This window comes from Salvia miltiorrhiza, chromosome 7, assembly GCF_028751815.1.
Source record: "Salvia miltiorrhiza cultivar Shanhuang (shh) chromosome 7, IMPLAD_Smil_shh, whole genome shotgun sequence".
In the NCBI taxonomy this organism is placed as follows: Eukaryota; Viridiplantae; Streptophyta; class Magnoliopsida; order Lamiales; family Lamiaceae; genus Salvia; species Salvia miltiorrhiza.
The window spans coordinates 29,646,004-29,659,765 of NC_080393.1; the positions used below are offsets into that span (position 1 = coordinate 29,646,004).

Below are 13,762 nucleotides of genomic sequence, written 5' to 3' on the forward strand. Positions count from 1 at the left end.
TATGCAAATTTATCCTTGTATAATTTTTGCAGCGACAAGATATTTGAAAATGTTCAGACGTGAATTTTTGTTATGGACGTAGAAAAACATAAGTAATTCTTATTAACTTTTAGTTATCGCAAAATTATTCGAGATATATTATAATTTCTAGTAGTTTGGATATTTATGGGTAACAGAACCGATCACCTACCCACCGTGGGCAAACATAACGTGCCCACCATTGATGTGGCAATTTTAATTAGGAAAGATAACTAATAAATGTTATGGGTAAACTTGAACGATTCAAAATATAATTGAGAAAATTATGATAGTTTGTCGTATATATTATCATTGATTCTTTTTAAAAATAAATATAAATTGTAATGAGAGTGATTTAACACTTCTTTTGAAGCTATTCATGAACAAACTGTTTGATATTGTCGTCTCAAATGCATGATGTGTGATTGGAGTGCTGGGAAATTTAATCATAATTTAATACAGGGGTAATGGCCAATAATTTTCTTCTTTTTGCTGTTCTTTGTGATAAAGACATTGCAAGATTTTCAATGTTCAAAATCTCACTCCAGTACAGCCCATGACAGTTGTATGAACTACAATGAGAAATGCATAGCATATGTGAATATGATTTTCAAATTTTGAAAAATATTGGTGAAAAGTTGTTTGACTATTACTCCCTCCGTCCCATTAAAGTTGGCAACATTTCTATTTTGGGTGTCCCACTAAAGTTGGCCACTTTCTAAAAATGGCAAAAGTTTACTTTAATTAAGTCAACAATTACTCACTAATTTGGTCAACAATTGTAGGCCACTTTCTAAAAATGCCAAAATTACTTTAATTAAGTCAATAATTACTCACTAATTTGGTCAACAATAGTAGGCCACACTTTATTAAAACATATAACACTCAATTCCTTAATCTCCGTGCCGAAACGAATGTTGCCAACTTTAGCGGGACGGAGGGAGTATAATCCATAGTGGTTGACAAAAGGTGCCTATTTAGGATCCAAAACGAACAAAGTGTACCAATTGATTTCAAATAATAATAAGAGCTTTATTTCCAAACACTAAAAGAAAAAAATAATACTGAAATTGTCAATTTGTCATGGAATGGATGACTAGTTAGCTGAGCTATAAAATTGAGTCAAAAAAATCTAAAAATTTCCACCTATATAAGAATGAGATTATTGTGCAGAGTCACGAATATGAAGCGAGTTATCCCAGAAAAAAGGGGAAAAAGAAGAGAATTTTGAAAATATGTTGAATGGGATAATTAACATAGTTAATTGCACTTAAAAAATAATAAATTGCAGTTAAGTATAATTAGAAATACTCAAGACCAAAGCCCTTCCCTCAAAGACTCGATTCTTTTCTTCCCTATATAAAACGAAGGCACAGCCATTTCTCAAAATCAGAAATAGCAGCCCATCTCTCTTCCCTTTCTCTCTCATCGCAGATTCGCAGGGGCAGAATGGCGGAGCAGAAAGCAACACCGCTGCTGAAGGAGGAGTTGGACATTGTGATTCCGACAATCAGAAACCTGGATTTCTTGGAGATGTGGCGGCCCTTCTTCGAGCCGTACCATCTCATCATAGTTCAAGATGGCGACCCCTCCAAAGTCATCAAAGTCCCAGAGGGTTTTGATTACGAGCTCTACAATCGCAACGACATCAACAGAATTCTTGGGCCCAAGGCTTCCTGCATTTCCTTCAAGGACTCTGCTTGCAGATGCTTCGGCTACATGGTCTCCAAGAAGAAGTATATCTACACCATCGATGACGATTGCTTCGTGAGTATTTCCTTTCTCGTGATTTTGAGTTCAAGATCGGATCTTTCGCCTTTTTCTTTTGTGCGTTTAGTTGGGAGTAATATGAAAAATTGCATCTTTTTAAATTGGTTTGGGTTTTTGAGTTTGAGGAGTGGAGAATTTGGGGTTTAACGTGGGTTCTGGGTTTATGCTGGTTATTCAATTTATGAGCGTGGATCCGTGTTTAATTTGCTACTTTCTTGTTCGATTTGCCAAAATTTTGTTTATTGCTGTTCTTGATTTTGACCTCAGATTGCTAAATGTACTACTGTATTATGGAACTAAGTTGTGAGCTATTTCACTATGAAATTTTTTCTTTGTTTGGAGTATTTTGATTTGATCCGTATGCTTTGATTGTTTCTAAATCGAGCAATTTAATACACATATTATACTGATTTACTTGACAAGTATAGATCTAAAGCTGTGATCTGCATAGGGGAATAACTTGATAGACATGTTAATGCAATGTGATGCTGTTGAAGCAGGAAATAGATAGTAAATCTGTTGACATTATGCAGAAATTTTCTAGCTAACTTGTGCAAGAGGAGTTGAGTTGGCTGATATGCTTCACCAATGTGCAGGTTGCGAAAGACCCGACCGGGAAAGACATCAACGCTCTCGAGCAGCACATAAAGAACCTCTTGAGTCCATCGACTCCACATTTCTTCAACACCCTATACGATCCGTACAGGGAGGGCGCGGACTTTGTCCGTGGCTATCCTTTCAGCATGCGTGAGGGCATCTCCACTGCTGTTTCTCACGGCCTTTGGCTCAACATCCCCGACTATGATGCTCCCACTCAGCTTGTCAAGCCCCGTGAGAGGAACACCAGGCACGTCCCACTCGAGTTTTTTAGGGCCACCATCATCATCAATCATCAATCATCATACATTTCACTTACATAAAACTTGTTTCTTGATCATCAGATATGTGGATGCTGTCATGACGATCCCCAAGGGCACCCTCTTCCCGATGTGTGGCATGAATTTGGGATTCAACCGTGATCTCATCGGACCTGCAATGTACTTTGGACTTATGGGGGATGGTCAGCCAATTGGGCGATACGATGACATGTGGGCCGGTTGGTGCACCAAGGTACTACTACTACTGGCATTTCGTCAAAAGCATTGTCAATTGTCATTCATCTGAAACTACACGAGTACTAACGTGATCTTTCCATTCATGTAGGTGATATGCGACCACTTGAATCTTGGCATCAAGACGGGGCTGCCCTACATTTGGCACAGCAAGGCGAGCAACCCGTTTGTGAATCTGAAGAAGGAGTACAAGGGGATCTACTGGCAGGAAGATATCATCCCGTTTTTCCAGTCCGTGAAGCTTCCAAAGGAGTGCACGACGGTGCAGCAATGCTATCTTGAACTGGCGAAAGAAGTGAAGGCGAAACTCTCCGACATCGATCCTTACTTCACCAAACTGGCTGATGCTATGGTGACATGGATTGAAGCTTGGGATGAGCTCAACCCTACTGGACCAGGGGCTTCTGCTGTTGCTGCTAAATAGATTTGCATCTAAATTTATGTCAGTAATTTTAGTTTATTTTGTTTTCTATCGTTATTTTTAATCCTCAGTTGGTAGGGTTGATCGGAGATGTTGGTTAATCTATTTAGCCAATTATAACTTATTGAGATTTTTGTCTTTATTTGATATTATGTCAATTTGGATTCGAGTTTTATTAATATATTTTTCCATATACTGATATCCTCGATATCTTCTGTCCATATGAACTCTAGCTTCTTTAATGCCGACTTCATCTCTCTGTATAGCATAGCATGGTGTTTGGCTGAGCTTATAAGCTCTTTAAAATAATGGGCAAAAGTGCACATTAGCCCCTAAACATGACACTCCTATAGCTTTTATCCCCCAGGATCGGTCAAGGCGCGTTGACCTCTTTGAACTTTTGAAAGAATGGTGCAAATAACACCCCGCGTTAAACGGCGTTGTTTTCTTTATTTATTTATTTTTATTTTTCTGGTCATATTCTCCGGCTGAATTCCTTTATTTTTCCGGCGACATTCATCTATTAGAAAACACCATCCCCATCGCCTCCATCTCCTTCCACGAATCCACACTCTTCCACGACGAAATCACGATTCACCGACCGCCATGGGAAATCGGCGATGAATTTCTCGAGGAGAAGCCTCAATCCTGGCACGTGGACGCTGCGGTGGGTGGAGTTCTGGAGCAACGCCGCCGTGGATCGGTGGCGGAGGAGCTCGAATTCGTCGTCGTCGTCGGATAGGTACGTCGATATGTCGAGATCCGAACTTTAAATCGAAATCGTAATCTAGGAGAGGTTGAGATTGCCGACAACAATAGCGTCGCCCGAGGCGTGGCTGTTGGAGAACGGGAACATCAAGGTTTTGAGCAAGGAGATGCGGAATGGTAATACGGCTCACAATGTGTCGTCTTCCTCGCTACGGAAGAAATCGGATCGGTCGCTGCTCGCTGGTATTCGCATCGGATTTATGAGGAATTTCCTCGGCAATTTGCATGAGGTTTTACTGAGGAAATCGGCGGCATTTTTCTCGAGGAGAAGCCTCGACGCCGGCACGTGGACGCCGCGGTGGTGGAGTTCTGGAGCAACGCCGCCATGGATCGGCGGTGGAGGAGCTCGAATTCGTTGTTGTCGCCGGATAGGTACATCGACATGTCGAGATCCGATTTGCTGAAGTGAGATGGTTTAGCCGGAAAATTGAAAAAATTCAGCCGGATAAGATGACTAGAAAAAAAAAAATTTAAGTTAAACGGCATTAAACGGCCGTTTAACGCGGGGTGTTATTTGCACCCTTCTTTCGAAAGTTCAGGGAGGTCAACGCTCCTTGACCGATCCCGGGGGGTAAAAGCTATAGGGGTGTGCACCTTTGCCCTATAATAATTTATAAGCTTCTTCAAATATTTGGCAAAATAAACTTTTAATTAGCTTATCAGCTGTGAAAATAAGTTCTTCAAAAAATAAGTTTCTCTACCTCAACTTATTTTCACATTATCTTATAAGCAACATTCATTTTAAAAAATTTAACTCAATTATAATTTTTTATTTTCATAATGTATCATTCTAATTTCATTTTTCTTCGATTTTCTCTCTTATTAACTAAAAATTCTCTCTTTAACTTATAAACTCAATTACCCAAACACTTTGACAATTTATATGCTATTAAAAAAAGCTCTTAAAATATGTTATAAGCTCTTTAAAATAAGCTTAGCGAAACACCTCTAAGCTCAGTGAGTTATCTTTTGACCTATTTCATTACTATTACTTATTTTAAAAGTTGTGAGACGTAGTTGAAAAACAAATTTGCAATCATTTAATTTCAAATTGGTGTATCATCATCATATATGACTTCCTTTGAATAGCAAACCGTTATATTGATCTGTGACTGTATGTATATATACACGTTGAGAAAATTTTGTAGAATCGGTCTGAGCTAAGCCTGAAGATGAGAATATTGGACAGTGTCTGTAAATCTTGTTCATGATGGTAGATAGACCAGCAGATGGCCTTCGCTAGCGATGGCCAAAGCTCCCAAGTTCCCAGTGTCTGTCTTAATGCACGAAACTCTTCTACCTACAAATTACAGACCTCAATCAGATGCCTCTCTTGGAAGGACATATTGCAGGAGAGAATATGAAAAAACACAACATCTCTAATATGTGTGAATCAGCAAACTAAGCACCTTCACGTTGCTGGAACACCAGATAGTTACCTTTCAAGGTTTGTAGGATTTCTAACTTCTTCCCTGTCGATAATTCCAACATGTAAACTTGTCCGTCACGTCTCCCGATTATTCCATGGCCAGCAGATGTGGCAGCAGCAGCAGCAGCCCTGTAAGGAGAATTTCTATCAACCAGGAGAAGAACACGTCGTTGATTTGGATGGAAAGCAATGACAAGTTCTTGATACTTATAGCCCATCGGTAAGAAAAGATTTAACTGTTCTCTCGCATTTTAAACTTCGGAGAATAAATATACCCTTCATCCACTATGCTTCCAGTGATCACCATATTGTTGACCAACAAAGCAAGCTTCCAACATCCATCTGCATTTGCTTCTTCTTCTTCACATGACTGATAAGGTTCGTGATCGAGGTCGGACGCTGTTGAGATCAGAAGCCACACAGCAACATCTTTATCCTCTGCTGAAAAGACATGATCATCACTTCCTCCGGAAGACCACATTTTTGTGGCACCCATGATTTCAGCTACCAATGCCTCTGTCTTAGACTCTACTTTTCTTTGCCATCTGAAGATACTAACAGGGATGCACTCAAAGACTGACATGCCAGCTGAAGAGAACCTTGACACGAGGTTGCGCTTGTCGATATCCCTGTGCAGAATGCAGAAACAGTTTATTTTTATCAGAATATTGGCGAAAAGCAAAAGAGACCAACTGTACAACATGTCAGCTGAAGAGAACCTGAAAAGGAAAGGGAAACATACCAAATGCCAAATTCCCCGAATCCATTGTGGCCAATGATCAAAACAGCAGACTTTGGAACTATTTTCAACTCCACTATACAAGGAACCATGAAGTCAAATGTAGGTAAATAACAATCTTCTTTCTGTCCACTGCATATTAAGAAGCACGAATGTTACATACAATGGATTATCCAAAAAAAATTAACATCAAAATCATATGAGACATAATTAAGCATTTTATTGGTGAGTCGGTGACCCAGCAAGTCAATGTAAATGAATTCAACCAGAGTGATGAGAACCATGCCGACTAAAACAATGTAAAACTTATCAAATCTCAACACTGCTCATTGTCCAAAACTTGAGCAATTTGATGTGTATTATCATAAAAAGGAAATGCATGGAATCACCTCCATCCAGAGTTCATGACCCATAGCTTCAGCTTCCCACCCTCCTCGGCAGCCAAAAGGAAATTAGGTTCACAAACTAATAAACTAAAAACACCTTGATCTGTTTTCAGTCTTGTCACAAGTGAGGCATATCCGCTGTTTAATCTCACAATTTTAACTGCATTCTTTTCAAAGCCATTTGAACTGCAAGCAGAACACAAACAATGCAATATACCCTCCCTAGAAGCAAAAGCGCAAAGTAAGTTTACGAATAATCTAAAGATTCATGTATGGAATGGGCCATATGGAGCCGGAACAATTACCTGCAGTGAGGGATTTTAATGCTGTTAAGTAAAACAAGCAATCCCCCATCTGGAGTTAATTGACATAAAGATCTCTCTGAAGCAATCTGCAGAAGAAGTCACATATTAAGTATTCTGAAATGAGCAAGTCCAAGTAATCATAACAGAAAATAAAAGAGCAAAGAAAAACGATGTCATCATTCATCTTACATCTCTACCAAGTGTATCTTTTGAAAGTTGTAAAGATATTGGTAAATGACCAACTAATGAAGGACATCCCGTTTTTACTCCCTTCCTTGAGGTCTTGTAAACAAAGAGGATATCATCCTTGAGCTCTGAGTATCCACATTTAACACACATGAAAATCTCATTCTCTTTGACAATCAGCTGCACCATAGAAATTGGCATAGGGTGGATGTAGCATGCAAAAAACCCGAGATGGCCCTGTAGCTTGCTACGTAACTTCAGTTTGTGTTGGATGTTTGACCTTGAATCATCACTCAATTTGATGTTTCCAGTCAGACTGCTGCAACTTGTAGTTGGTAATTGTAAATTCGAGGATGAATTATCACAATCTGTAGTTGGTATCATGCTATCTATGGAACAATAATCAAGTTTTGCTCGCTTTGAGTTGGCAGTAAATTCATGAGGAGATACAGCATCTGCTACAGCCATTGATGTAAGACCACCCATCCCAGTATCTGTTTATGCATTGCATGACACTTCATCAATGATGGATTAATAAAATTGGACTTGTTACATCTCTTCACATGTCTATATCGCTGCTGCAGAATCCTCAGTTATTTAGGTATATAAAGCTTTATAAGTTTCAAGCTTAGGGAATTTAAGTCCCAATTGAGTTCATCAGCAAAAATTGGTGTGAAACAGGACTAGAAGAGGGGAAGCTAAAAAGCAAGGCACCGGAACTCAGCATACTTTACAGTAAACAAATGTTCCATTATAAACGAAGAACAGCTGATATCCAGAGATTATTTCTTTAGGTTTTTGGGTAACATAAAGTTCAACTATTCTATATCCTGACCATGAGTACAACGCTATATATAATGGCCAATGCTTCAGGAAGTGAAATTCACTATTATAAAATCTCACTGATTGAAGATACGCATAATAAGCAAGCCACAAACAGTATTAATAATTATATTTCATTGGAGTGGTCCCTAGTAAATTCATATTTCATATTTACTCCAAATTCTAAACAATGAATTTTACCAATGCCTATCAAATAATCATAGTTCATTGGAGTGGTCCCTAGTAAAAACGTTTAGAAAAATCAGATATGAAACCATAGCTAATTTTAGGCTTCTTAAAACAGTATTAATTAAAGGTATACCAGGCTTGCTACTTCCACTGTGACAAGGGAGTTCATTCGCTTCACCATTGATTGGCAGATATGGAGGAGGGTGTAGATCACATGTCAATTGACCAGATTTGACAGCACCAGCATGATGAAGCATTTCTGGAGGACTATAATCATCAAAACTATCAGGCACCACAAAGTCCAAGTTGACAGAGGTGCAGACAGCTGAATCATGAACAACACAGGGGATACATGCATTTTCATTCTTCCTTTGCAAATCTGAATGCTCAACTACTCTGGCTGGCAAGTTTGTAAAAATAAACTTAAAAATATCAGGACTCATTATATTCATTCAAAATGCTGAGGAATCCACATACAGATGCAGCAAAGCAAGTACTTCAGTTTTTTTTTTAATAATAAAGAAGAAGTCTGATATGTTAAGTGAAAGCATAACACTGTACCAGTGGTTGAATCGTTTATGCTAGTGCTGGGCAAGTCATTGTTTTCATGAGATCTTTGAGTATTCAAAGATTTGGTACTTTTCTTTTTCTTCCTAGAGAATGTTTTAAGTAAGGGAACAGCTTGAGGAAGTAAAATCATCATCATGGACATGGCTCTTTCATCACCAACTGATTCAGTAGCACACTTTCCTGAGTTTGTGTTATAAGAAGCTTTCACCATTTCATCTTCTGGAAGTGAGTCAGCCTCCAAAACCTCAGAATTCTTCACATCGTTGATAATTGCATCTTTCTCAGTCGAGTGCTCCAACACATCTTTGTTTTGGGATGAAACAGAAGAACTATCTGCTAAAGGAAACAAGTATGACTGTGACTCAGAAGTTAGGGGAGAATGGGAAGCTAAAGCACTTTTAGCCACTGAGTGCTTGTAAAATAGCTTAATTGCGTCCAAACAACATTCATAAATCGGAGCTACAATACCTTCAGAATGATCCAAACTGTCCGCTACACAAAGATCAGGACTGGCAACCAGTATGTCATGCTGCACATTATTTTCTCCATCTCTATCTTCTGGTAATATGTTGTTTTGGACCTCAAAATATGACGATCTGCCACTCTATCATGAATACACTAAGCTAATAAGATTTATGATCTAGCTACGAATAAATTTACACCTCAATCGAAGATGAAAATATACCAATATAACTATAACATCACAAATAAACTTACATATTCTTGTTGTTTCTGTGGGTTATCGATATTCTGTTCTATATGGTTCACAGAACTAATGAGCTTCTTTCCTTCAGATAGGGACTCTCCTACATTTAGATGATCAAATATGTCCAAAGAATTCAACTTTACACCTCCGTCTGCAATAGGTACACATTTCTGTGGCCCTAATGATCCTGGAGTATAACAAACCCCATGGACCTCGTTTGCAGCAGAAAAACTTGAAAGATCACTGCTTCTACTATTTGATTGATCTCTCTGCTTGGAGGTTGAAGAGCTGACATTCTTTGTGCTTTCATCCATCTGAAGTAGTTTCAAAGGAGTCTCATTAAGTCTTCGGCGACCGTTCCTGCTTCTCTTCCCTTTAGCATGTGATTTGAACAAACATGTCAGCATATCAGGATCAGGATCAGGAACAGGATCCGATGGTTTGCCTTGCAATTGATAATTAGTCTCATGAGCTCCAGCTGAAAAGTTTGACATTAATAAACTCCTTTCAGCAGGTCCACCAACATTAGTGGCCAATTCCCGCAGTAACCTCTGAACAAATGTGTTTTTGAATCCAAAAAACTGCATATTGCAGAAAACAGATGAAAAGCATATTGAGTTGTAGAAAAGAAGAAGAAGAAGAAGAAGAAGAAGAAGAAGAAGAAGGAAGTACTTTAAAAGAAAAGTAAAAGTTGATGTACCTCTACTGAATCTATCTTACACGAAAATCTCTTTGCATGCAACGCCTTTGAAGAGCCCTTCTTCTGAAAGCTTTCCCATGCAATCTCTGGAGTTTCTCCAGAACATGACTTGCCATCAGTTGAACTGATCTACGGTTTCATGTTGAATTGCAAAGTTATTATTAGACTAATCACATGGTCATATTAATTGATGCAAAATTGCAGCAAATTTTTATCCTACTCACCTTAAATGATGGACCTTTAAGACCCTCAGTAATTTCCATTGTGTAAGTGATCCCATTTTGAGTCCTCACCGATTTGTATCCAACAGGATAAGGGTAGCGGTCTTTACCCTGAAAATTGAGACGATTTATCCTCTACAAATATCAGAGATTTTGCAACACCAAACACAAAGCTTAAACTTGTAAACAGCTGCAATACTCCTCATCTAAATAACTTAGTTAACAGAAGGTCCTTAAAAATTGTGGTACACACAAGTCACGAGTAAAGAACAAGCTACTTAATCACTAGAACTCAATTTAGAAACGACATTAACCTAGATAATCAACAGCAAATTCCCGAATGAATCGACTCTCTGCTGTACCAGAAATATAAGGCAACCACATGTATTTCGATATAATCAAATAAAACTAAAACATACATAGTAATCTTCGATTCTGAAAGCAAATCTGGTCTCTTACCAAAACAATTTGCTCTAATATTGAATTATTATAATAGAATTCGAGCACATAGTCGGGTGAAAAAATAAATGGAGAACGAATCATATCTACTGAAATTGAAGCTAACTGCACTGTAATTAGAAAAGCAGGATGAAGAGAAGGGCAGAAAATCAGAGATATAATTAGTATAAAGATAAAATCAAACCCTAGATGAACTCCAATACTTCTTATCCCATGCACCATTGTAAAGCTTTCCGATCGATAATATTTCAATGTCGTCCGATTTATCATCCTTCCTTGTTTTCCCCATTGATTCCAACACAATTGTCGATCTAAGTATCTGTGTATTGAGAATGTGAGCTAGAATGTGTGTGTGTGTGTGTGTGGGTGGGTGTGAGAAAGAGGGAGGGAGAGAGAAGGCGGGAATGAATCGTTTCACGGCTGCCAAATTGGTACTCGCGCCATATTTCAAACTCATTAATGAGATGCTAATAACTTGAATTTTAGCTATAAATAAATTAAAATAAAATAAAAATTAGTTAGACCTTGAATTTGTTTTTTCGAACCTGAATGTATTTTTCCACTTACAGGTAACTTTCGTTTACGAATTTATTAAGCTAATTTCAGAAGTACTATCGACTAAAAAATTTGGAAAAAATAATTTGGAGAGATGTGGGAATATTAATAATATACAGTATATAATTTGGTGACTGGTGAGTGGTGAATGTTACAATGAACAAATTTCTTTCTTTTACAAAAATATTTGGAAAAGCTTATGAATATTATAAAAAGAACGCCGTTGCCGGGGATCGAACCCGGGTCACCCGCGTGACAGGCGGGAATACTTACCACTATACTACAACGACTTGATTGATAAATACTTCGAAATTATATTTTATATATCAATGTAAAATATTAATAAAATCAAATGTTATATGATCAGTTAATCAGAGGAGAAGCCATTATTAAATCTGGATTGGAAGAAAAATCATAGGGATTATGTTGTTCGAAGATGAGATAATCCATAAAAGTAATTTTTGGATGGCTCAAATAAGCTCTCCGATTGAACTGACAGAAGAGAGGGAGCAGAACTGGAGTTTGAGGTAAGAGATAATGATGAATTGGGACAATTAATTTCTTGGAAGGTTTCTATTTCCCCATTTAAATTACAGGAAACACAAATTCTCCTATCCGGTCAACCGCAGACCATGCGGCGGGTTTGAAATATTACATTTCTTCACAATAATGTTTACTTTTATTCACAAAAACTTTTACTTTTAGTTATTTTTACTCGTTAATATTTTTATTTTTAGCTATTTGGTCAAGTAATTATTATCGTACAAAAAGTAATTATTGTTACAATGAAATATAATATTTTTATATTATTACATTTATTTACAATAATTATTACTTTTATTCATGAGAAATTATACTACTACATAAATATATATTTGTGTGAACAAATGTACTCCATATCTTATGCTCATTAAAAATAACCCGCTGCATGGGGTACGGTCAACCGCACAGGAGACCAACCCTACAGGAAACCATAACATTTTAACATATGCAGCACTAGTTAATGAAACTTAGCACAAAATCCAGCAACAAAATGGAGCTCAACGAAGGGAATGTTTAATCACATCATATTATTATTTCCATTTTATAAACACTTGGTACGCCGAAGAGTTTGAATAAAAATGTTAAAGAGATATCATTTGCTAAGTATTGCAGGATACTAATTAAATACTCACTCCGTCCCACGAATCTTGAGTAATTTCTTTTGGGCACAAAATTTAAGTAGAGAAAGATTAGTGTTTTAAGTGTGTAGGTAATAAAATAGAAAAGTGATTATATATGTAAGTTTTGTATTTTAATCTTTTTTTTATTTTATTCTTCGGAATAATTTTTAATTAACTGAATATATTAATTTAAATTACATTTTTGATTTATTTTTAAGCAAAATATATATATATATAGGATGGCTAGAATAAAAACACTCTTAAGTGTATAAAATATAAATGATTTTCAGCCCTTAGATCATCAAGATCTACGGTTGATTCGTAACCCTGTTGGATGAATTTGTGGTCCTGAGTTCGAATCCCAAAGGTAACAAAAATTTATTTTTCGCAATTCGTAACCATGTTGGATGAATTCGTAACTCTGTTGGATAAAATTCGTACATTAAAAAACGTTTATATTTTATACACTTAAGAGTGTTTTTATTCTAGCCCACCCCTATATATATATATATATATATATATATATATATAAAATAATCATGACAGCGATGTAATACGCACTTTACTCTTTATATTGTAAGTTCAAAATCTGAAAAAGTGACAATTTCTGGAGCAAATGTAACATTGTGGAATAAAGTTTGCATCGTTGCATTTAGCGCCAAAGGTTCGGATCTTTGCATGGTGAGTGCTTGGTAGCCACGAACGTGAATCTGACACGCCATCATGTCCCAATATCTGGTATCTATAACTGGTGTAACCGTGCTTAGGGAACGACCACCTATATATTGCTTTGTTTGGTTAAGGCGGAGTGGAAGCTAACGGATTTTTGGGCAGGCCTAAAGCATTTCAAGCACCTAGAGTTGTATGATGTGAGCAGGGTGGTGGCGGATAAATGGGGGAATGAAGGGCTTGAAAGATGGTTTTTTAAACTTTGGATGGTGTGGTGATTCCTATGTGATATGAAACATGGGAATTGTGTGGCTGGAGACAAACTTCTTCTTTCTTACCAGAAGGCTTGTGCTTACTCTAGAATTGAAAGCCAATTGTCACCGCAAGAAGGGCTGCGACACTAGTCTCCTCCCCCCAAAGAGGTTCTTCGGCTTGAAGATGAAGGTAAAATAGGGTTGGAGTTGGCTTTTTGTCAGCGTGCCAGCGGATTGGCCACACAGCCACGGTGCTCATGGGTGAGCTACACGCCATTTTGATCACCATTGGATTTTGCTTGGATAACGAGTTGGGACCG

General features: G+C 37.6%; 2 protein-coding genes and 1 non-coding gene across 4 annotated transcripts; 1 reads left to right on the forward strand and 2 right to left on the reverse strand.

The window, feature by feature from the left end:
• Positions 1–1,027: 1,027 nt before the first annotated feature.
• On the forward strand, positions 1,028–3,522 carry LOC130995954 (probable UDP-arabinopyranose mutase 2). Its single transcript, XM_057921480.1, has 4 exons — positions 1,028–1,785; positions 2,385–2,635; positions 2,730–2,898; positions 2,992–3,522. The coding sequence occupies exons 1-4, from the start codon at positions 1,468–1,470 to the stop codon at positions 3,322–3,324; spliced, it is 1,071 nt and encodes a 356-aa protein (XP_057777463.1). The 5' UTR covers positions 1,028–1,467; the 3' UTR covers positions 3,325–3,522.
• A 1,643-nt stretch (positions 3,523–5,165) lies between these two features.
• Positions 5,166–11,431, reverse strand: LOC130995918 (uncharacterized). 2 transcript variants are annotated; one of them, XM_057921416.1, is made up of 14 exons: positions 10,986–11,431; positions 10,346–10,453; positions 10,122–10,250; positions 9,433–10,002; positions 9,184–9,319; positions 8,707–9,048; positions 8,279–8,545; positions 7,138–7,628; positions 6,949–7,034; positions 6,647–6,865; positions 6,261–6,389; positions 5,794–6,147; positions 5,529–5,647; positions 5,166–5,389 (listed from the first exon to the last, which is right to left on the reverse strand). In XM_057921416.1, the coding sequence occupies exons 1-14, from the start codon at positions 11,256–11,258 to the stop codon at positions 5,295–5,297; spliced, it is 3,318 nt and encodes a 1,105-aa protein (XP_057777399.1). In that variant the 5' UTR covers positions 11,259–11,431; the 3' UTR covers positions 5,166–5,294. The 2 variants fall into 2 exon arrangements, with proteins under 2 accessions (XP_057777399.1, XP_057777398.1); XM_057921415.1 differs by having other exon boundaries at positions 8,707–9,051; positions 10,986–11,369.
• A 143-nt stretch (positions 11,432–11,574) lies between these two features.
• On the reverse strand, positions 11,575–11,646 carry TRNAD-GUC (transfer RNA aspartic acid (anticodon GUC)). Its single transcript has one exon. It is a non-coding gene; the product is annotated as a tRNA-Asp (tRNA).
• Positions 11,647–13,762: the final 2,116 nt, after the last annotated feature.

Bases quoted from the DNA above. Each gene is read 5' to 3' on its own strand.
- LOC130995954 (XM_057921480.1), top strand. From the start codon at position 1,468: ATGGCGGAGCAGAAAGCAACACCGCTGCTGAAGGAGGAGTTGGACATT. The intron at 1,786-2,384 runs GTGAGTATTTCC...ACCAATGTGCAG, and splicing joins CCATCGATGACGATTGCTTC to GTTGCGAAAGACCCGACCGG. The intron at 2,636-2,729 runs GCACGTCCCACT...CTTGATCATCAG, and splicing joins CCCCGTGAGAGGAACACCAG to ATATGTGGATGCTGTCATGA.
- LOC130995918 (XM_057921415.1), bottom strand. From the start codon at position 11,258: ATGAGTTTGAAATATGGCGCGAGTACCAATTTGGCAGCCGTGAAACGA. The intron at 6,866-6,948 runs GTAATTGTTCCG...TTTTGCTTCTAG, and splicing joins ATTAAAATCCCTCACTGCAG to GGAGGGTATATTGCATTGTT. The intron at 5,390-5,528 runs GTAACTATCTGG...TGTAATTTGTAG, and splicing joins AATCCTACAAACCTTGAAAG to GTAGAAGAGTTTCGTGCATT.